Source organism: Medicago sativa, chromosome 3 (genome assembly GCF_051527215.1).
Source record: "Medicago sativa cultivar Bolivia chromosome 3, Bolivia_mono, whole genome shotgun sequence".
In the NCBI taxonomy this organism is placed as follows: domain Eukaryota; kingdom Viridiplantae; phylum Streptophyta; class Magnoliopsida; order Fabales; family Fabaceae; genus Medicago; species Medicago sativa.
In genome coordinates, this window is record NC_140751.1 from 73,571,470 (window position 1) to 73,596,305 (window position 24,836).

The 24,836-nt window shown below is 30.4% G+C and overlaps 2 protein-coding genes across 2 annotated transcripts; both read right to left on the reverse strand.

The window, feature by feature from the left end:
- Positions 1–6,746: 6,746 nt before the first annotated feature.
- LOC146940035 (WAT1-related protein At4g08290-like) lies at positions 6,747–9,148 on the reverse strand. The gene is made up of 7 exons (XM_085753615.1): positions 8,887–9,148; positions 8,678–8,740; positions 8,433–8,549; positions 7,949–8,195; positions 7,672–7,833; positions 7,361–7,512; positions 6,747–7,268 (listed from the first exon to the last, which is right to left on the reverse strand). The coding sequence occupies exons 1-7, from the start codon at positions 9,069–9,071 to the stop codon at positions 7,031–7,033; spliced, it is 1,164 nt and encodes a 387-aa protein (XP_085609741.1). The 5' UTR covers positions 9,072–9,148; the 3' UTR covers positions 6,747–7,030.
- A 7,955-nt stretch (positions 9,149–17,103) lies between these two features.
- On the reverse strand, positions 17,104–21,974 carry LOC146940036 (WAT1-related protein At4g08290-like). The gene is made up of 7 exons (XM_085753616.1): positions 21,711–21,974; positions 21,214–21,276; positions 19,309–19,425; positions 18,923–19,163; positions 18,654–18,818; positions 17,650–17,801; positions 17,104–17,427 (listed from the first exon to the last, which is right to left on the reverse strand). Exons 1-7 carry the CDS (start codon positions 21,917–21,919, stop codon positions 17,274–17,276), a joined length of 1,101 nt encoding a protein of 366 aa, XP_085609742.1. The 5' UTR covers positions 21,920–21,974; the 3' UTR covers positions 17,104–17,273.
- Positions 21,975–24,836: the final 2,862 nt, after the last annotated feature.

The window sequence follows — 24,836 nt, forward strand, 5'->3', positions numbered from 1 at the left end:
ATAGATATATGTTCTATATATATATATATATATTAGATGTAATTCAAACCAGTTATATTTAGTTAATTGTTACTTTGTTGTATAAATTAGGAGCTAGTTAGCTTTTAACTAATGGTTTTATCGTTTACTTGTTTTACAAGAAATTGGGTTAATTGGTTGCAATCTCACCTGTAAAAAGTATTGATACCTTGTTGTAATCAATTAATTCATTCACTCGTGTATCAATAATAAGTCTCTCTAAATTTTCTTCTCAAAATCTTCTTTAATATCAATTAGTGTATATTGTTGGTTTTATATCGAACATAGAACTTGTATCATAGAGCAAATACGATCAAAGGGGTTTGATCTTTCTGCAGTGAAAAAAAGATTCAGTGATCAATCATGGCTGAAAATGGTATTTTTCACGCTAATCTTCCCATTCTTGATGGCGAGAATTGGGATCGATGGTTTAGGCAATTAAACAAGGGTGATTTTTGTTGTTCATGATGTGTATGAACAAAGGAACAAATAATGTGGAGTCTCTCCCTACATTAGGATGCAAAGAAGAAATAAAACATTTTCTTATTCATCAATGTGTTGATGTAAAGGTATTTGAGAAAATTGGAGAATCATCAAATTCCAAGAATGCTTGGGATATCTTATAGAAAAGCTATGGAGGTGATGAAAAAGACAAGAAGGTAAAACTTCAAGCTTTCAGAAGATAGTACAAGCTGATGGAAATGAAGAATGGTTAAAAGGTGTATGGTTACTCACAAATTGGTGACAACTCACCAATCAAATGGAGAATTGTGAGGATGTCGTGGCAAAAGAAATGGTAATAGACAAGGTTTGCTTACATATTGACCACTAAATTTAATAATGAGGAGTGTTATTAGAACAATCTTTAATTGACAACTTATAGTGACAACTATAATTTGCAAAGAAAGAATAGATATTTGCACGAAAATCAAAGCAATAGAGAGATAAAGAAAAATAATGTGAGTATAAGAGAGAAAGTTGTATCAAAAGTTGTCACAAAATGGATGTTCAAATATCATTTATCTTTAATAATATAGTGGTGAAATTGAAGAAACAAGAGTTAAATGACATCAATATTGAAGAAACAAGAGTTAGATGAGTTGGGTTTCGTAGACTCACTAGTATCATGGCATACCTCAAGGTTCAACTAACGTTAAAATAATTACTTACAAGATCTCCTTGTGTTGATAGAAGTTGAATTTACGATCTTGCGACGAGTCAACTCTTTATCAACTGAGTCAACCTTTATTGACTGAGTGGATAATTCTAAGGGGTGATCATATGCATATATTGCTATAAGTCAAACTTGAAACACGACCGTAGATGAACTATAATAGATATTTTTTTGGTGTAAGATGAATTATAGTTTTTTTTTTGGTGGCCGGGGTTTGAACCCTGGACCTTGCATATATTATGCATTGTCCATAACAACTGAGATAGGCTCACGATGACATAAGATGAATTATAGTAGTTGAATTAAAATGATTCATTTTTTTAATAAAAAATGTTTGTATTTAATTGCTATGTTATTTTTTTTCTTTTGTTAGAACTCGAACATGAACTCCAACTTCTTAATTGTTAGTTCAAATCAGTTGAACTACCCAACCCATAATTAAAATGATGCATTAATCTACCCTTGTCGTTATAATTCATTCATCTATCTAATCAATGTATTAGCATTGATTTTTTATAGTAGCAAAAAATATTATTTTTATCGGATGTATTTTTTTTAAGAATAAAAAATGGATTATATTAACAAACACTGAGTCGTTCCTTAACACAATGTGTGCTAAAGAAACCACTCATAGAGAACACATAGTCAATCAGTTACAACCTAAAACCTTATTATTTTTTTTTGAAGAATAAAAAATGGATTATATTAACAAACACTGAGTCGTTCCTTAGCACAAGGTGTGTTACAGAAACCACTCATAGAGAACACATAGTCAATCAGTTACAACCTAAAACCAAAGCAAGACTAGCCGATACCCAAATATTTTATCGGGTACGACCACCATCTCTGACTACCGTACCCAAACATTTTTATCGGCTGTATTAATATTATTGTTCAATTTTATCCGGCTAATTCATTTTTTAACACTAAAATAAAAAATATTCACCATGCATTATTTTAGTCAAGATTCATCGTGCATTTTACACCCAGGTTTACATATTTTAAGCCCATTTTTATGCCTTGGCCCATTTTCTTCAAAAAATTATCAAAATGATTAAGAAAAGAGACAATAGCATGGTTTATAGGTTCTATCTATTTCAATTAAGGACCAAACTTAAATGTATTTTTTAAGAGCTTTTTGTGCAGTTTGTCATATAAAATTTACTTTTATGCTTATAATAATTTTGAGAAATATGTGGATTTGAATAATCATTGATGGTTATGAGTGTATTTTATTTGAAGAACTACAAAAAAATAAAATAAAGCAATGTACTTAAGTTTTGTCATTTAATTAAAATGAGAAATGCAAACTACTCTTTATACATTTTGCTGCATGAATGCTTTTTTCGGCAATATAACAGCTTGCATTAGACCAGCTTAACCACTCCCTGCATTGGCACAAGCTAAGCCATCACACAAAACAAACACGCTTTAGGAAGGAGAGGTGAAAAGCAATCTTTAACCTATTTTTCTGCACCAAAACATGTGCTTTGAAATTGTGACGATTGAATATTAAGCATCAACAATAATATAAGAAAGGACTTTCATCTATAAATGAAATAGAGAGACATGAGTAAAAGAGGAGGCTAAATAAGAGGTGAACCGAAAAGCCGAGAGGATAAAAATGTAGAGATTCATGGAACTCGAGCCATATTCACCAATCACCACCACCTCCATTCTCACCATCTTCTACAAATCATCATCACTCCCACTGAAAAATCAGTAACACAAATCTTCATGCATAACGTTGGTAACACGGTCGCTGGTCCTTGTGTTTTTTACTTGGATTTTTTAATTAGTTATTATTTTATTAGAAGGATGCTTTTTAGGCCTCTTAATAACTTTTAGGCCCCAAAATTTCCTTTTTACCACATGATTTAAAGTTTTAAACATGCGGTATATATCTTCAGGAAAATTTGCTTTGTTCCGAGAGATAACTCCCGGAGGTGGAAAGACATCTGCATTTTTTTATGTGACGACGGAGATACTTTTTAGGAATTATGATAGATGTCTTCTTAGAATTAATACAAACATGGTCGTAAATATTAATTTCATGAGGTTCAATATCCATCGTTAATAATACTTGTGACTTGTGAGAATGTTTCAAAAAAAAATGTGAGAAGATTGTTTTAAATGATGTATTGGAAACAATTAGGGAGTTGCCAAGACGATGTTTGATTGTTGAGGTGCAGATATTTCATTCCACCTACTTATTTCTTATAACTTATTTCCAACTAATCAGCATCTTGTTTATGTGCTATGCGTTGTAATAGTGGAGGTGTTTTTTTAGGAATTATGACAGATGTCTTCTTGTTATGTTCATTGTGATGATGGAAAATACATGTTTTTCACCTCTGGGACTGGGAGATATCTCCCGAAACAGAGCAAATTGCATATATCTCTCAAACCTTCCGTGAGAGATATGGCGGAAGTATAAAACATGGCTAAAAAGGGAATTTGGGGGGGGGGGGGGGGGGCTGAAAGATATTGAGGGGGCCTAAAAAGAAATTCTTATTTTATTATTATGTTCTTGTGTGTTGATTTATTTGGGATTAGCCCATTCTATACTATTTTATTTCCAAGAGTGATATTTATACACCCCTTACTCTTCTATACTTGTTCAACATTTTATTTTATCTCTATCTCTCTATTTCTATTAGATCATCAATCTATTACATCTATAAAATATTTTCCTTTTATTTTAGAAAAATGTTAACAAATAATGCTCATATGTTAGTATTGTTTAAAGGATAAAAAATGTAAATCTTGCATATCTGTTTATTTATTTATTTTTAAAAAAAAATGTGATGTAATTATTAATTTAAAAAATTTATTTTTTGTGTGCTTACCCGAGTTCCTAGGAAAATGAGCTTTAATAATCTGGAATTTGGCCGAAAGGTATGAGCTTTAATAATCCGGAGTTTGGCCGAAAGGCAAGTAAAGTTTGATAAAATATTGTTCTAAGGTATGAGCTTTAATAATCCGGAGTTTGGCCGAAAGGCAAGTAAAGTTTGATAAAATATTGTTCTACATAAGAATCAAACTTAGGTTCTCCTGAATGATTCGTCCTTGATGAAACTTATTAACCACTTGATTACGTTGAAAAATATTTTACACTTAGATTTATGATACAAAATTTATCTCTATGAAGTTCTCTGAATGATTCGGCTAACAATGGTTTATTTGTGTTTAAAATATTTGAGTTCACACGTAACTGTATTTGCCTCAAAATGAACTCAAATTTTACCAGTGGTGTAGCATAGAAATGAATTAAGAAAAATTAATCTCTAATATAATATTAATCCAAGATAATTTTATCAGTGCATGACACGGGTCTATTTTTTTTTTTGGTAGTGTTACAATGTAACGGGGAAAGAAAAAAATAAAGAGGGAGAGAAGAAATTAAGTTCCAAGTTTATCTCTCAGGATGATATATTCCATGCCAGGCGGAGGGCAGTTCCAGTGAGCAGAACACCTTGCATGTGACCCTTCTTTAGCCATAAAATCTGCACGGGTCTAAAGTTTAGTTACTCACGAAAAACAAAATGTTTATTATTCCAAGATAATTTTCTCAAATGACACACGAAATTTTCATTCGACCAATTCCGTTTCTCTTCTGTTATTCTAAGATTATTCTAGGTACACACCAAAACACCCTCCATCACAATGAAACCAATATTTTAAAGACTACGTCTACATCTTCACTGTTACTTCCTCCGGTCTCAAATGTAAAAAACATTTCACTTTTTTGGTTCATTCAATAAATGATGTATGTGGTATATAATAAAGACCACATACATCATTTATTGAATGAATCTAAAAAGTGAAAAGTTTCTTACATTTGAGACCGGAGAGAGTATGTTATAATTCCTTGTGAGATATATACCTTCACGAACACGGAACCTTGGAAACAATTAGATTAATTATAACAATGTTTTTACATAGTACTTCTCCAACACTTCCATGTTTAAGTAAGGGAAAATGCTATTTATCTAGAAAAATAGCATCAAGAATTTTTCAAGACACATGTGGCAAGTTTTAATTGTATGATTTATTTGTCCACTTCCTATTTTTCAGCCACACCTCCTTGAATTGTGGCAAATAGTGCATTGTGATTGGTTGCTTTTTATTCTTGAAGAATTCTTGATGTTTTTTTTCCTAGAGATATAGCATTGCTCTTAAGTAAGACATGTTGCCAAAGGTTTTATGTCATAACCAAATAACGTAAGTGGACATGTCACAGTACAATTTTACTTAAGTGTCAACTGTTTATCTGTTAGAATTAAATATATGATATTTTTTTCGTGATTTTTTCGTGAGTTGCTCACGAAAAAATCACAAACGAAATTATCATATATTTAATTCTAAAAAAACAAATATTTAGTGTTTCAACAATTGTATCATCATTCTCTACATACTTTATTTGGTCGCGGCTAATGACTAAACCAATGACAACACCTCGACCCTAAACATGAAAAAAAAAACTCAACCTCGTCTTCATTAAACTAGACATTTTATTACAAATTTAGTTTTAGACAAGTGTTATGTGGAGCATTATTATTATTATTATTATTATTATTATTATTATTATTATTATTATTATTATTATTATTATTATTATTATTATTATTATTATTATTATTATTATTATTATTATTATTATTATTATTATTATTATTATTATTATTATTATTATTATTATTATTATTATTATTATTATTATTATTATTATTATTATTATTATTATTATTATTATTATTATTATTATTATTATTATTATTATTATTATTATTATTATTATTATTATTATTATTATTATTATTATTATTATTATTATTATTATTATTATTATTATTATTATTATTATTATTATTATTATTATTATTATTATTATTATTATTATTATTATTATTATTATTATTATTATTATTATTATTATTATTATTATTATTATTATTATTATTATTATTGTTATTATTATTATTGTCTCCTAATAAGTTTCAGTTTCATGTGTGAAGGCTTCTTGCAAGAGGGTGTGTTTGGACATAGCGGTGGAATAAGCTTAAAAGGAGGGAAGAAAGACTCAGAGGGTCAAATGGGAATTTCATGTATCAAGACATTATTTTGGGACATGAACAACTAAATCAATTGTGATAGTGGGTACAAAAAATTAGTAATGATTATTGTGAAGATTTTGGACGTCGAATATGAGATGTTAGAAATTGAATTCGTTCATTCCGTTCACTCTCTTTGTCTCTCTTTTCAAAGTATTTGTCTATCTCTCTTCTAATATTTCCTCTAAGCTTTAAAAATTGATAAACAAAGATTGTAGAATGGGAGAGATGGAGAGTCAAGAGAGTCTATGGACACGATCTTGTATGCTATTATCTAATTTAGGTGAACCAATAACTTCTATTGTTGAGAGCACATGTATACTTTATTAAAGAACCTTAACAATATTATTTAATCAACATATATTTAAGAGTATAGATGTTGCAATTGAAGCTCATCTTAATTTTGATAACACACACATGAATTTCTAAAAAATGAAGTGTAAAAGAAGATGTAATAGATGGTGCAAGAATGCCATTTACTTTCACAAATTTAGAATCTCAAACCACAAAATGGGTCACACTTTTTTTTCTTTCTTTTGAATGTCCTTTAATGAATACTCCCAACAAGTGACCACTAATTAAATGAGCAATTAGTGCTCCATGCCAAATGGCCAAATTCCTCTTTCTAGTAACACATGCATGACATTGAGCTTAGATCATTGTCATTATCTCTTTGAAAATGGTAAAACCGATCAATGTCTCTTTATACAAAGCCAAGACACATTTAATTTTGGCCACAACCGTGACATTTTTCTTCACTGTGAATGACCAATTGAGCTTCATTAATATCGTTACTTTCATTTCTAGGAACTGTCACCGGTAGCTGCTGTTGTTGGTCATGCAATGAGTCCTCCTTTGTAGGTGAGGGTGGCATATGAATATGATTTCGAGCTTTGTATTCTTTGGATTTTCCCCACACAACTAGATAAAGCCCAAGAACCACCACTATTGCTCCAATAATACTGTCATCATAAAAAATAAATACACTTAACTATAAGTCTATAATCCTTAATAAACATAAAAATATGTATCTTGCTTAGCACAGATAAAGTACCTTCCAAGAAAAAGTTGTTCGGAGAGGATGATGCAAGCCAAGGCCGTTACGATGATCATACGTACCGGATTAAAAGCAGTCACAATAACTGGTCCCATAGTTTTTATAACCAGACCTTGTATGTAATACTGCACTCCTGATGTAACTATCCCCTGTAGTAATCAATCACAAGAAAAGGAAGAAAAAAATTGTTTAATGATGCTTGAGAAACAATACTTGTATTGTGTCCAAATAGCGCAAGTGGTTGGTGCGTATTCTAAACTCGAAAGGTGAATTCTATGGTTCTATTCATAAAAAAACGAAACACTAACCGCGTAAGCTGGGGCAAAGAGTCTTGTATCCCAACCAAGAGCCCAAGCATGAGAGTTGTGGCGCTCTGCGAAGAATGCTACCACGAAGCTTTGAAGTGCGCCAATGAAACAGACCCAAGTTGCGAGAGACATCGGTGCAGGGTACTTTCTCAACGTTATGGCCTACAAAATCATCACGTTAAACCAAACATATACATACATGTTTCTCATATCATACGTTAATTTTTTATTGATAACAATACTAATATCGTCGATTTCAAAATAAAATAAAAATTACCTGCAATATGTAAAATGCGGAAAAGCCAGCGCAACCAATGAGGAGGAAACATGTCCCTATGATCCACCGGTCACCGGTGGGGTCACTCACATTTTCAGGCTGGCGGGTAGCATGACTGATGGATGACCTCACAACACTAACTACAGGACCTTTGTACAGAGCCATTAGCAATGTTCCTCCAAATGTTACAATGGTGCCGATTATTTTTGCTTGACATGCTATCTCCTTAATCTTCATGTGTTCCAGTCTGTCCAATTTAATTAATTAACATCCCTTATAGACATTATTTTTTTGTGATTTTCATTTTTATTGTTAAGCTGACAGTTTTTGGTTAATGTAGCCGTAATATAAAGGTTTTAGAGGTCTCTGCAATATTAACATTTGCAACTAGAATATGTACCGCATTTGTTTGCATTTTACCGCAATATATGATTCGCTTAACAGCAATTTAGAATATGATATCAGATAGTATTTAATTACTTACTTTAGAATGACCGCAAACAGAAAAGTAACAGAGGGCGCGGAGTTCATCACAGCTGACAAGAACGACGCAGACGTTAACTTCATCCCCAGCAGGGCAAAGCATTGATCAAGTATTATTCTGTAAATAATATAACATAATATAGTTTAATTAATTAAGTTTCTTTCTTGTACCAAAATGTATTGCATTATAAATAATTGCAAAGTAGAAATTTAATTCCATATAGTGATATAAAGATTAAGCATTACTCAAAGAAAGCCAGTAACATAATCTCTGAAAATACACGGAGAGACATCTTCGGCCTAATTTTCCTGCCAAAACAAAGAAACACATATTTTAGCACGGCCTAATTAAAATGTTAATCATATGCGTTATCCGTAACAAAATATAAGCAAAAATGAGTCAAATAAAGTTAACGTATTTGGTCTAAAATTTGAATGGAAGAGGGAGCAGAGACCTTTCTAGATGAAATGCGAAGGGAGCTAACGTTACAGCAGCGATGGCATTACGGTAAACAATGAAGACATAATGGCTCATGCCTTTCTTGATAGCATCCATGGCAAAAATGAACATACCAGCAGAACCAAATTGAACAGCCAACAATAGTAGATATGGTTTTGCATTTTTCAACCACGCACCCATCTTTTGAGTCTCTCTTTTACTCTCTTGGGTGCTTAGCAATGTGAAATTGCTAATGTGGCTATGCTAGTGATATTGTACATTAGTGCAGAAGGCATTCTGAATATTTATAACCAACCATTAAATTAAATATAACAGTGAATTTAAAACAATTGAAAAATTGATCTTAATTTCTGCAAGCAACGATTTTGCATGCTGACTCATAATCCAAATTGAGAAGGGAGTAACAAGTTGTCTTGTTCTATATATGTGTGTGACTTGAATTTGGCATCTATGAATTTTTGTTACCTTTAACTGTCATTTTAGTTTTTAGTGGCTGTGGTGATTCGTGTTGTTTTCAACTACAGTTAAACTTATAGGCTGGTTTACTGGTTTTACATTATTTTTTTACTGTAGTAAGGTCCATTTTAAGTATGATGGATACAGGTACCTAAAATTGTTAACTAAATAAAAAATATTTATATGTATAAAATCATATATATTTTTTTTTGTGGTGGCCGAAATTTGAACCCCGAATAAGTATGATTGATACAGGTACCTAAAATTGTTAACTAAATAAAAAATATTTATATGTATAAAATCATATATTTTTTTTTTTTGTGGTGGCCGGGATTTGAACCCCGGGTGGCCCTAAATAAAAAATATTTATATGTATAAAATCATATATTTTTTTTGTGGTGGCCGGGATTTGAACCCCGATAATATGTATAAAATCATATATTTTTTTTGTGGTGGCCGGGATTTGAACCCCGATAAATTATAAAATCATATTTTTTTTTGTGGTGGCCGGGATTTGAACCCCGAACCTTGTATATATTATTATGCATTGTCCAAACCAACTGAGCTAAGCTCACGAGGACATATAAAATCATATATATTATATCTACATATTATTCATAAGAAATATAATTTTACATAATTACTTTTATGAATAAATTTTATAAATTAAAAAAAATGTAAGCTATTTAACGTTCCAAACTTCTTTAGATAGTTTATAGTGACATAATCCTTAACAAAGAAAAGGACAAAGATAACCGCTATCCATTTTCATAGTCATTTTTTTTTTACGAAAAATGATATTTGTAGAACCATTTTTCGACAACTTTTATGACAATTTTTCTCTCTCATACTCACATTATGTTATTACTTTCTAATTCTATTACTTTGATTTCTGTGTCAATGTCTACTTTTCTTTGTAAATTTATGGTTATCATAAAAGTTGTCACATACTCCCTCCGGTCACTATTATAAGCAAAAATTGACTTTTTAGGTTCATTCAATAAATGATGTATGTGGTCTATATATAGACTACATACATCATTTATTGAATGAATCTAAAAGGTTTGTTTATAATAGTGACCGGAGGGAGTAAATGGTTGTTCAAATAACACACATTTTTTTGACACATTTCCATCTGACAAACCATTGACTTTCGTGCTACATTCAATTCGTAATTATCACATTCATCTATGTTTTCTTTTATTTTACTTTTTTTATGACATACTTCCTCCGATCATATTTATAAATAAAAAACAATTTTTTAGATACATTCAATAATCAATGTATCTAACCCATAAATGTGACCAGATACATTAATTATTCATTGTATCTAAAAAGTCATCTTTTGCTTATAAATGTGACCGAATGGAGTATTCTTTTATTTTACTGTTAATTAATTACCACGAAGAAGAAAAAGGTCATTGTAAAAAAAAGTAAAAAAAGGTCCATCACAGTCTTTGTAAAAAAAAAGTTTATTAGTATGACTAAAAAATATTTCAATTATATATCATCTAGTAGTATATTATATTTCAATTATTTATGTTAAAACTAAAAAATGCTGTACAAGACAAATTTATCAATTATCCTTATTTTTTTTTATTACTTCTCCTTGCATAGTTTTGTCATAGAAATACAACTTCGACGATAAAAGTCGTATGAACATTTCTTTCAAAAAAAAAAAGTCGTATGAACATTAAATATATTAAAATGCGAGTTCGAACCTCTAATTCACCACTCATCTATATTTAATGTGTATAAATTAATCATGTGATATATACTCACTAAAACCATATCCTTGCTACATGCAGTGGCGGAGTCACAGGTTTAAGATTACGGGGGCAATATTCATACACTGTTGTACTAAAATTATTATTTTACCAAAAAATTAAAACTTATTATTTGGGTTTCTTTAAGATGAAAGTAAAATAAACATCTACAATTATACTTCCTCTGATCTTTTTTATAAAAAACAAAAGTGCCAATATTTTTTGTTCTTTTTACCAAAAGTATTGATAAACTTTCAAACGTGTTATAAACTAATCTCATACATTTTCGTAAATACAAAATAGAAGTTATTAACTTGAGAATAATGCAACTATTATTGCACAATAATAAAAACTAATTAAAATTGCATTGAAATATTATGACTCATTGTTCAATTTATCAATAAATGAGATATTAAATAATTGTACTAATTTTAGTTTGGTAAGATGAATAATTTCTTTTACTTAGTAATGATGGGGGCATATAGTTATTTTAACAGTTAGCACTATTGTACTAATGTTAGGCACATGCGCACACAAGCTGTAAGTGGCTATGCATCTAAAATCTTAGTGTACTCAGCATTCTTTTTTTTGGTAACAATGTACTCAGCATTCTAAGGCTTTGTTTAGTATATTATCCAATATTCAATTATTTAATATTATTTTAAAATGAAATTAAATTTCAAATTAATATATCTACCAAATATTGGTACTCACCAAAAACTCGAGGTATCAAAGAAATTATCCTGAAAAGAATATTAAGACTTTTTTTTTTTATCACACACTACCTGATCTCCATTCTGAATTGGATAAGCTTAGATCAGTGAACATTAAATGTCATGACAATAAAGAAGACCTCACCATGTATTTTATGTATAACAATACAAGAACATCCATAATATCTTGTGATTCATCTATTCACTTTTATTGTGGCTAAACATTTTGAGTGTTGATAAAAAATGTTGACAATGGGAGTACAATGTTTCTCTTCACTTTTTTTAGGCCTCTCTTGATAAATTGTATAAAATGAATAAGTTTTATTAAAATCTTATAATATAAAGTTATTTATGGGACTAAATTTATAAAAAAAATTATTTGTTGAGTTGAATATTGAACATTGATTTAATGGTTACATTAAAAAAATTATGAAAAAAACTCACTTTAAAAGAGCAAAAACAATGGTAACATTAAAAAATTATGAAATGAGTTGTCAATACTTAGGAAACTCACTTTAAAAGAGCAAACAACAATATTTGAACACATCATTCTCGACGCTCATTCAACATTTTATTTTTCATTTATCTTTGCCCGTAAATACTCATTAATGAATTCCATTGTAGATACTCTGCGCTATAGACTCAAAAACCCACGTTATTGTCTATGTCAGCATAAGCATAAGTTGTCAGCTTTTGAGTTATTTTAGCTTAGATCTTGATCTGAGGTGGCTGAGCTGCACCAACAACAAAAATATAAGTTTTTACTTAGATCCCGGTTTGAGGTGGCTGAGCTGCATCAACGAAAATATAAATTTAAAATTCTTAAAAATCGTGGTTGGACCTAACACAACTACACAAAATCAATTTATTAGGTGATAATTATCCCCACTTATAAACACATATTCAGATCATATTTTATTTGTCCTCGGAAGGAATGACCAAATCTCACATTTATTATATACATATTTCAGTATATACAATGGACCCCTCTCTAATTAGGAAACTTCTATGGTACACTCACAAAGTGAGGTGTACCAGTACTATTGCTTCAAAATTTTATAAATTAACGATCATTTTTATATAATAAATAGCTATTTGTCAATATTTATATTTTAAAGAATATCATTTCATAAGAAAAAACATCATTTCATTGTTTATAAGAATTATAGTAATTTTTTACATATTATCGTAAAAAAATAATCAATGTTAGTGATAAAAATTCAAAAAAAATTAATTTTATTTCGTTGACACTTTTGATAAATAAGATTTAGTTATTATAATTATAAATTATAAAAAAATAATATTTTTCTTCAAAAACAAATCATTTAACTATTAATTTAAAAAATAAGTGTACCGGTACACTCAAATATATTGGATGTACCATAGAATTTGCTCTCTAATTTACCCTCATAATTACAGGTGGAGAACTCAGTGGCCACTTAATAGAATTTGAATGCGCACCATGCCACCATGCATGACGCGTCCACCCACGTACGTATGCTAAGCCACCTGTAAGTGGAATCTTGAGCTTCAATATGCACCACACACATTGCACTAGTTTAAACCAAAATAAATAAATTAATTAAGATTCTATAATTATAACTTGCTAAAAATTGATTTTTCGTCCATAAGTTTATTTTTTTTATTTTTTTTTATAATTATTTTAGTCCCTTGTTGAAAGAGAATCTCTTCCCTTGCAACACCCACACACATTGAAATGATATTAGAGTATTTTCTAAGAGAATGAACGATAGAATCCAAATTTTATTGAATGCTTGCGTAATGTGCAAGTGGCCCATCTTCTTCTAATTTATAGTACGTATATCACTTGTATTCACATATGGCTGTATAACAACTACCACTAATTGAATTAGTTACTCTCTAAGTCTAACTAACTAACAGTACTATGAATTATATTTCCAAATATTTTCAACATTAACAATCTCTGAGCTTTCTTACTCTAGTTTTTCACATATTTTCTATATGACTCAAAATTACACACACTCAATGAACTAGAGTTGCTCAATAACCATCAAAAGTTAAATTGTGTTGGTATTGGACAAGACTTTTGACTGTGCTGCAAACGCGAGTTGGAACTGAGAGCAGTTTGGCAAATTTTGTTTTTGACATATGATGTTCAGCAAGCCGAGACATTGCTGGTCGGGTGACTTTACTTCTTTGGCAAATTTGGGCAGCTCGCAATGATGTCATTTGGAATGACGTTCATCATACTTCAACAAGCATTGGAAAGACAACACTAGATGCATGACAACAATGACAAGAGATTCATAAACAGCCCTCACCACCGGTTGTGCAACACGTGCAGAATAGAGTGCAAGGCAACATCTCAGTTTGAGAGAAACTGTGCAGGACGTGGTTGAAGTGCAATGTGGATGCCACGTTCTATGTCAGTAACCATCTTACATCTTTTGCGTGTTGTGTTAGAGACTCCCGTGGGCAATTTATTTTGGCTTAAACAAAATGTCAGCGGACAAATATGACAGTGTTGGAGGGGGAGACAGTAGCCTTACTCGATGTCATTCACTTTGCTGATGTGCACAGATGGGACCGGGTTGTCTTCGAGTTCGATTCAGCTACTCTAGTGCAAGCTCTATCGTCTTCGGACCATGGTGATGCTATTGTTTCTAGTATTATTTATCAGAACTTCGAGGTGAAGTTTGTTAGGAGACAAACATACTTTAGCTATGGCAGCCTTTGGGCTAGTCACCGTATTTTTAATTTTTATCCTTCATGTATTGAACATTGGTTGATTAATGATAATAGTTAACTTTGCTTTGGTAAAAAAGAAATGATTGAGGCGTAGTTGCACTCGATTAATTGTTAATGGGCAAGGTGGGTTGTGTTGGTGATTTTAATATATGTTTAGTTTCTATAACCACGCCCTCCCGGGAGTTGCACTCAATTTCTGATATTTTGTCCATCTTAATCCTTGTATTTTGTGGAATATGGAATTTTAACTCAATTCAATCCGATGAAATTTAATTAGGTCTGATAACGGGATTTTCCAAAATCAATGGTTAAAATTTTGACTCAATTTTACAAAACCAACTTATAAGATGAAGATTTATCTAATGTGATACTCTTAACATGAATGAAATCGACAGGGTGTACACAAATTTTATAGGCTAGACTATGCACATGTAGGCCAAGCATTTAAAAAAATCTAAGTTTCCTCTATACAGATCAATTTATTTTTCTGTTTTTGCAACTTTATGTACTCTTTGTTGTGCGACCATAGAATTTCATCGGTTTGCCTTGCATACAAGACATGTTTATCCTACTGCTAGCCTGCATACAAGACATCCAAATACATATGCATTTCATGCGACCAACCAAAGAATAAAAAATTTGCAACTTGTTTTTGAATTAGCCACCCGTTGACATTTTTTCGTTGCACGTGTAATATAAATATGCAACACAACATCAGAAATTGTAGCTTGTTTTCAACTTGCTAGCATTCCTTTGACTTCAACCCTAGCACTTTATACAGCATCCCTTTTCTGATTTACTAGGCAGACCTTATAGTTGCTTCCTATTCAGCATGCAATATAAACAGCAATATAAACATGTGGCTAGAAACTGAAAACATGTATGTGGTGAAAACTGAAAATAATTCGATCCCGTTTCTCATCGACATATCAAAATGATTTTGCTATTTTTAATCATATATATAACATAATATGAAGAAATAAAATGAGGGAAAAGTTATTTTAAACTGTACATAGTTGTTAGTTTCCTATCAGCCATGCACGATAGATTATTATATGTCACTATCATTTTGTTAGTGCTTTCTAATTCACATGACATTAATATTAATTCATGCCAAAAGTATATATGGCCATTGGCTATTTAAGATGTTTCTACTAACTCTTTCGAGAAAATAGAGTAGCTTTAAATTGTGGATTAGTGGGTGGCTAATTAGAACATATGACAAAAATAATTAGGGACAAATTAAAGATAGTATCATCAGTATTACTGATGACTAGATGGAGAAAGACAATATGAAGTTGTCTCGGTCAGTAGCCACCTGTAAAAAAAATTACAAATTAAATAATGTACGAAGTAATTCTTGATAGAATTCATAATTGAGAGGAAAGTATAGAAAAATAAAATGGAAATAATATTGATTATGAGAGGATGTTACATCAAGTAGTGCATTTAGCTTTATATAGCCAATTAGACCAACTAACTTCTAACTTATCTAACTAATATGTAATTAACTTTTATAGCTCTTATAGCCTCCCGCAAGCCAGAAGATGTTTACAACATTTCTGATTTGGGAAATACAAAAAATAAATTCCAAAAAATATCGACACAAAAGTATATGAAATGGTTAAATATATCGACTAAAATATGTATAATCATCTTTTTTTTATGGAGATAGGCTAAAATGTTAACTATCCCAAAAATAATTAATTTTGATTGTTTAACTATCCAATATCCTGAAGGATAGAAGCAAAAATGTCAATTAGCTGAAAAAAATAAAAAAGGAATTTAGCTTAACCATATGTTTACTTTATATATGGACAGAAGCTAGAATGCCAATTATACCAATTATACTAAGAAAAATGAATTTCGAATGCTTCTATTGTTTTTGTGAATAGAAAGCTATAATGTTCATTTAGGTAAAAGGAAATAATTTTGTTTAACCGTCCATTTTCTTTATGGATAGAAGCTAGATTAAAGAAAAAACAAATCATCAAGTTTCAAAAGAAAATTTCAGAAAGTTGCAAAATAATTATCTCTCTGATACTCATAGAACTTATAATTGGGAGAAAAATATAGAAAGTGAAATGGAAATAATATTGATTACGAGGCTTATATAGCCAATTAGAAAACTTATACACATATTAGCTATATAAACCTCAATCAATATTATTTCCATTTCACTTTTTATATATGCAATCAATGGCCATGTTTATGTTTATTTAGCTGATGCTAACTAGGAGAAGAATATTGATTGTGGATGTTTTAAGATTCGGTAAAGATCATCTTTATTTTTCAAAAGAATTATACATTTTCATTACTATGATTTCGGTGTATAAATATTCAATTAAAGTCGCAAATTTTGAAAATGCTTTTATTTATATTCTTTACATTGGTTGAGGAATGTGGAGGATTTGTTTCGTACATCTTGTTAATTAAATAAGAAAGTGAAAATGAAATAAAGTAGCCATTAATTTTGTCATTTTCAAATAGGAAAAAATAAAAGGGTAATGAACGCAAAATGACAATACACGGTTCCACACAAAAACATCTTCAAATGAAAAGTACATATACTTTGAGAATGTGCATGTATACACTGCCTGTAGTAAACCAAAATTCATAATATATTCTTCAGAATGTGTAAACCAAAACACAAGCATGAAATAATTGCAGATTCATAATTAAGGCAGCAGCAGCACACTATTCATAATTTATTCATGTTAGACATCAGATGAAGTAATTGGAAGTTGTTTCTCAGTTTGCTTCATTGCAACTGGTGATGGTGGCATAGGAGTAGTGTCTGATGAATAGTCTTTTGCTTTACCCCACACCACAGAATATAGACCCACTGCAATAATCAGGGCTCCAATGATACTGTAATCAACAAATTGAGAACATCACCTCTGATTACATTTAATTATGTCATTTATCAAATTATTATTGGTGTCTGTGTCGTGTTCAATGTCCGTGTCTGTGACAGGACCATCTTGATTTTATCAAACTCGTGATGGTTCAGTTACAGACACACCGAACACAAGTGATGATCACTAGGTTGATCAAACTTTTATAAGAAAGAAGAGGAATATTAGAAGTTACCTTCCCAAGTGGAGTTGCTCTGCAAAAAGGAAGGAACCTAAAGCACAAGTGATGATCATACAAAGGGGGTTAAATGCTGTATAAAATACTGGTCCTCTGCTTTGAAATACCAATCCTTGCACATAATACGCTATTCCTGAGGTAATTATTCCCTGAAATTTTTAAATTCATTGAAAATAATTATTAGTTGCAATTTATATGTGAAATATATAATATCAATAATATAAAAAATAATTAAGAAAACAATTGCATGATAGTGTTTATTTCATTGTTCATAAGATTTTGTACTGATGTATTTTCAATTTAGAATATTGTTATGAAAATACTTAATTATTAATTTTATGTAATTAAGATTATAAATTTGGTAATTACATCAATGTTAATCCCCATATATTAAAATAAAGCATAATTTTGATTGGAAAATAATTTAATCTTTTCAGTATGTTGTTCTGAAATAACTCGTTTGTGCCTAGTTTACAAAAATATGGTTTGGGCCTAAATCCTGTCACTGTCTGGTGTTGGTGTGACCCAATTTAAACAGCTACTTCATTTGGAATGGAAAAGGCTGTTACTTTTTCCACTTTATAAGTTTCTCGCGCACCCTATTCAGATTCTAAAATCCGAAACATTCTAACGTGTTTTGGAGGTTTTTATAGGTGTTTACACCGTTCGGATTATATAACCCGAACAAAATAGGACACGCAATAAATCAATAGGGTGGAAAAATAAGAAGTCTTTGAAAAATATGAACAATTGTTTGACCAAAAATCAACAATTATTTAATTATTTATCTTTTTCATTGCATTTGCAATAGGCTCCCCGTTGGAGGTCATCCTATTTGAGACGTATCAGATATTAACTGTGGATACTAAAATGAAATTCGACCATTTGTCTGTCATGTTGTGAAGTCTAAACTCAATCTCCTTGGTAGACATTCTATTCTTTTACATTAGTATATTATATATATATGAAAAAAGTTAGGGTATTTGAGATTAATAGAGTACCGTGTAGAGAGGACCATATAGTCTAAAGTCCCAACCAATAGCCCAAACCTCAAGACCAGAGTGACGCTCAGCAATGAATGCCACCACACTAGTTTGCATGGCACCAATTAAGCATATTAAGGTTGATAGTGACATTTCTGCTGGATACTTTTTCAACGTTACTGACTGCAATTTATACACACATAACACACTTTATTATTCATGATACGTATGAAAATTGAAAAAAAAAAAAAAAACACTTTCATAAAAAAAAGGGGAATAATAGTTGCCTGTAAAATGAAGAAAGATGACCAAGCCACACAACCCATCATTAGAAAGAGTGTTCCTGAGACCCAATGTTTGAGAGTTTGCGTGTCGTGACTTCCAGAATTATGTGCTGTTTTTGGAGAATAGAAAAGGTGAATTTGTGGGCCTTTGTAAAGTATCATCATCAATGCCCCTGCAAAGGTTACTAATGTCCCAATCACTTTTGCTATGCTTCGTATCTCTTTCATATTTACACGTTCAATCCTGATACATTGATTATAACACAAGTTAATGGTGGTATAAGATTTTTTTGGCATTAATTCTTCGGAAATGTTAACATGTAGCCTTAGGACACACGTTACCAAGACCTTTAATTTTAATATATTAGGAGAACCTATAATTTGGTTACCTGAAAATTACGGCTAGCACAAAGGTAACGGAAGGAACAGCATTCATCAAAGCAGAAGCAAATGAAGCCGATGTATATTGCATCCCCAAGAAAGTAAATCCTTGATCTATCACTGGCCTAAAATAATACCAAATGGTACGTTACAATACATCATCATCAAAAATAATTCCAATTGAGACAAATTTTTTACGTGCACGTAAGCAATACATACACATTATTGATTACTGATTCACTTTGTGTTTGGTTATGCTTGTCAAAAATATTGATCAAAAACAATTAAATACTTCCTCCGTTTTAAAATGAGTGTCGTTTTAGGTGTTTACACACATATTAAGAAATGCAATGATTAAAAGAAAGAAAATGGTTATTTTACCAAATTATCCTTATTAACTATTGGTTAGTTTTAAAAGTAATATTTTGAAAGTAGTGTGCAGAGTATTAATTGGAGGGTACAATTGAAAAGAAAAAGTTATTATTGCATTGGAAACTGAAAGCAACATTCATTTTGAAACGGAGGGAGTATAATGTGGGTTGTGTTTTATACATTTAAATAAGTGTAGGTCTATTATTAAGTTCAAAAAAAAGTGTAGGTCTATTATTAAAAAGGGAAATGTTAAGAAAAGGATAAGTGTCGTGCAAATTGACGCCAGAGAGAATCAAATATGAGACCATGAGGATGAACACACTCAAAAGTTTTAAGTCAACACCACGAGGCCAACCCAAGTGGGTTTAAACCTAATAAAAAATTATTTTAAAATCTAACGACCCAATTATTTACTATTTTTGCATAGAGTTGTGTTATTTAAACATCCATTTATATGACAACTTTTGGAACAACCAAAATTTTATAAAGAAAATGAGATATTGACACAAAAACCAAAGTAATAGAGAAAGAGAAAATAAAAACATAATGTGAGTATGAGAGAAAAAGTTGTCACAAAAATTGTAAAAAAATGTTGTTTATATATCATTTCTCTTTTGCATAGGGTCATAAGAGGGACTCAATTAGACGCTTGGTTTTTAGTTAAAAGAAATATTGTTTTTGACAAAAGATAAAATAACTAATTAAAAATGTGTAAATAGTTGAGAGATCAAGAGTAATTAATTAATCTTTTTCTTAAAAAAAAATTAATTAATCTTTAAATTTTATTATTCTAAACTAATTGACCGACTCAATTTTGTGTGTTTAAATATATTTTCATACAAAGTTTTTTGTTTCTTACTATATTCATATGAAGTTTCAAAATTGACATAATAACATTTTTCCTAATTTTGTGATTTCTAACATTTTTTTTTTGTCAATTAACTTAATAGCTAGAATCTTACATCTAAAGAGAATAAGTGGAGATTCTATTCGAATCTTATCCATATATATATATAATGTAATATTCATACCAACTGAGTTATATTAACGTGAACTTCTCTAATATTTATTGATTGAATTTTGTCCAAAAAAAACACTTATCGATAGAATTGGACACAAAATTCTCTTTTGCCCTAATTTTTGTTAGTAATTCAATATAAGTTTTATCATATTAATTGTATCATCTTAATGATCATATGTATGTAAGTATTGAATACTCAATTTTAAAATAAAAGTTTATTTTTTAGATTTTAAAAGAAGTGCCCTTGAAATACTTATTTCTCTTAATTTAATTGTATCAATAGCAATGAACTACTATCCATATTTTTTTTAGGGGACTATCCATACTTATAAAGTGTTAGAAACACATTTTCAAACAGACTTCTTAATAATAAAAAATACGTGCATGCATACACTTCTTAATGAACTCTTTTTTATTAAAGAATACGTTAAAGAATGTTGTTAGAGTTAGTTATTCATGTTTTAATTATTAAGATTAAGATGATTGATAACTAGCTCTACATAGGTTTTAGAATCATTACTCCAAAAATGCAAGCGCCATTATCCGCACAAAGACACCCATTGTCATCTTTGGCCTAATTTTCCTGCAAAGTTGTAAGAAAAGTGGTAATTAGCATAGGAAAAAGTTAATTCTTCCACCCTTAAATATCTTTAAAGAAAAAGCAAGATACATTTGTTTCTGAAAAACAATAAGTATATCCCGTTGTCGGGATTCTCACCATTCACTCCTTGGAAACATTGATAATCATTCGATTAAGATTTAATGGTTTTAAAAAATGTACATTATCATTTGATTAAGATCAGACGATTTAAAAAATGTACATTTTAATTTTGTTTTATGAGTGATTCAAAAAATCAAGTTAAAATTTAAAATGTCTGATCTTAATCGAACAACCGTCAATATTTTAATTCCATACATGTAGAGTATCCCAACTACATGGAATCCAAGTTAGTGAATGAAACATGTACAATTTATTTATCTATAATTGTAAAACAGAATAAGTAAGGGCACAAGCACCTTTCAAAAATGAGTGCAAAGGGGGCAAGGGCAATTGCAGCAATGAGATTACGATAAACAATGAACACAAAACGATTCATTCCCATGTTGAGACTGGCCATGGAGAATATGTATGCTCCTGCAAACCCAAATTGAAGTGCCACCGTTAACACATAAGGCCCTGCCTTATTCATTTTATTACCAAAATTAGAAACACCTATTTTTTCCATTTCTTTGTATTCAAGAAAATATGATAAATGTTAGATTATTGTTTAGAGATGGTTTGAAATGTATGAAGTGGCCTTCCTTATAAATAGCAAGAATTATGATTAAGACGTAATCCATTAGAAATGGCAAAATGATAAGTATATCTTGAAGAGTCCCCTGTTTTAAAGTTTTTGCTTTTTATCAATCAGATATGAAAGCTATATTATTATTTAGTGGAAGTATATGCAAGTAGCTTTGCTTGATTGAGTTGATTCCCCCTCTAATGAATTAATTGCCTTGAGTCAGAATACACTTTGGAGTAATCATAAAAAAAGAATGCACTTTGGCAGCAGCTGCAAAATTTATCACAACCCCACTACAATAACTTTATTTCATTTGAATATTAAATCAAATTGAACATATATAATATGTATAAAACGATAGGGTGAGAATAGGCTACACCAAACCGAACTTTGCTTAAATAGGTCAGGCCTAGTTGAAAAAACTAAAGTTTAAGTCTGACCTATTAGTTTGTCTAAAACTTTATTTTAATCAGATATAGCCTTTTCAAAATTACGACATAGCCTATTAGCCTGTCTAAAAGTCTAATTTGTACTAACAATTTTAAATATAACATTTGACCAATTTATAAAAGGCTAATAAACATATATTTTTAAAAGACTAATATGTCAATAAAATTTTGTGAAACATGTACATCCATTTTTCCACCACTTTATTAGCGCATATATATATATATATATATCGCATGTATATCCAATAAAATTTTGTAGAGTTAGCACATCTATTTAGTAGAAACTAATATGTGTGTATTATATTATGTAGTATATATGATTACACATATATGGGCTGGTCTAATAGGTTTAGTAGGCTTTTCTATAAGTCTTAACCTGGCCAATTTAAATCAATAAGTTTTTTAAAAAGCCTGAGTCTAACCTATTTAATAAACAAGTTAGGCTGAGCCAAATTTTAAGCAGGCGGGGTCATAGACCTTTAACAGGCGATCTGGCCTATTCCCACCCTAATACGAGGATTAGTAAAAAAAAATTATACAAGGAATGAAACCAGGGGCTCCAAAGGTGTGTGGGAGGTGTGACCGCAAATGCCTTTTAGGGTACCAATTTATGTTTTTATTGTTCTTTAACATTGTGAGTGTTTGTGTATTTGTTTACAGGGTATTGCTAACATGTACCTAATGACACATTTTAAAGATTCTATAAATAAAAAACATTTATTGATAAAATTTATTTTTTAATTTTTTAAAAAATAAATTGATACAATTTTCAAAACTAAATTTCTACATTGAAGTATTGAGGTCCTTCAAAATTAAAAATAAAATACTTGTTTTTTTTAGGGAAAATGAAATACATGTTAGCATTTCTTATATTTTTATATATAAATAATTAAATACACATACCAGTAGACACTCACTTCTTTCCCTCAAAAAAAAAAAAAAAACTAGACAATCACTTCTTATATAGTAGTAATCAGGCCTACGGAATTTCACCAATTGTTCTACTCCAATTTGATAATGATAAAAGCATTGCATAATCCTTGAGTGTAATTGAAAATAGCAATCTAATTAATTTCCTTAAAAAAAAAAAAAGCAATCTAATTAAATTATTCATTACTCGGTTGAAAAAACGTTACTACTCATTATAAGGTTGAGGCAAAATTAAAATTATTATTATTGGCCTAATTTTTTCCCATGTCGTTGGAGATAAAAAGCTCATCCATTAGTGTTGATGCATACAACACTTTATATGTTTTTTTTTCTTTATAGATTTTACATTTGCTACTCTCTGGTTTCTGAATATCTTGTCTATTAGGTTTCCAAAATCTATTTTCTCATTGGTTAAAAAATTCATTACGTGAGATATTATCTCACTGACATACTAAATCAACCGAACAACAAAAATTCATTTAATTTTCCTTTATTTGTGTTGCTTATTTCTATTGACATGTAAAAATAGGACATCAAGTTTATAATTCGTAGAGGACAACCAAAATATGAGGAATGACCCTGAATGAAACCACAAGTATCAAACTCTAATAATGCACGATACGGTAAATTTTGGCATGTGAAGCAAAGGCTTTATGCCTTAACTTTCTTACTATATAATTACTTGGACTAATACAGATTGACCCTGTGAAGAACAAACATCTACGATTTGAAAAGATTGACACTTGGTAGATTGTTAATGGATATGAAGGACCATACCACGTGGACTTTATTATACATTAACTATTCAACATGTCAAACTCAGCTCCACCTTCGGCATGTCCAGCTCAACTTGATTGTTCAATCCACGTGAGCTCCACATTCAGCATGCCTAGCTCAGTTTGATTGTTCAGGTCACATTGGTTTCACCTTCAGTATGTCTGACTCATCTTGATCGTTGAGGTCACGCGAGCCTCACCTTCAACATGGCCAACTCTTTCTCAAGTTATTGTCCAATTAATATTGTTGTCCTCTTGGAAGTATCTCATAACATGTCTAAGTGTTTTGCACAAAAAATGATGTAAGTTGCACATGTTCTTCTAACTCCATGTGCCTTGTACGGATGAGCAGTGCAAAGAAAGAACGACTAACTCTACACGCTACAATATATGCCAGACGAACTATGTGGATCTCAAAAAATTAATTTAATGGACCTGGACATCCAAGAGATGCCTATTAAGTCAAGGAAGTGAGAACTATTAAAAGAGACACATTCATTTTCAGAGTGCTTTTAAAATTAATCGAGACTATTTCAATGAACAGATCACATTTTGTAACCGTTACATTTGATTATTTACACACGTAAAAAAATGTGGTAAATGATAGTAAGAAAATTATGACTTTACTAAATAGTATTGGCTTGTGAATGTGAAACCTCCAGCCAAATCGATTACCTAAGCCGTAATTTTGATCTTATCAAC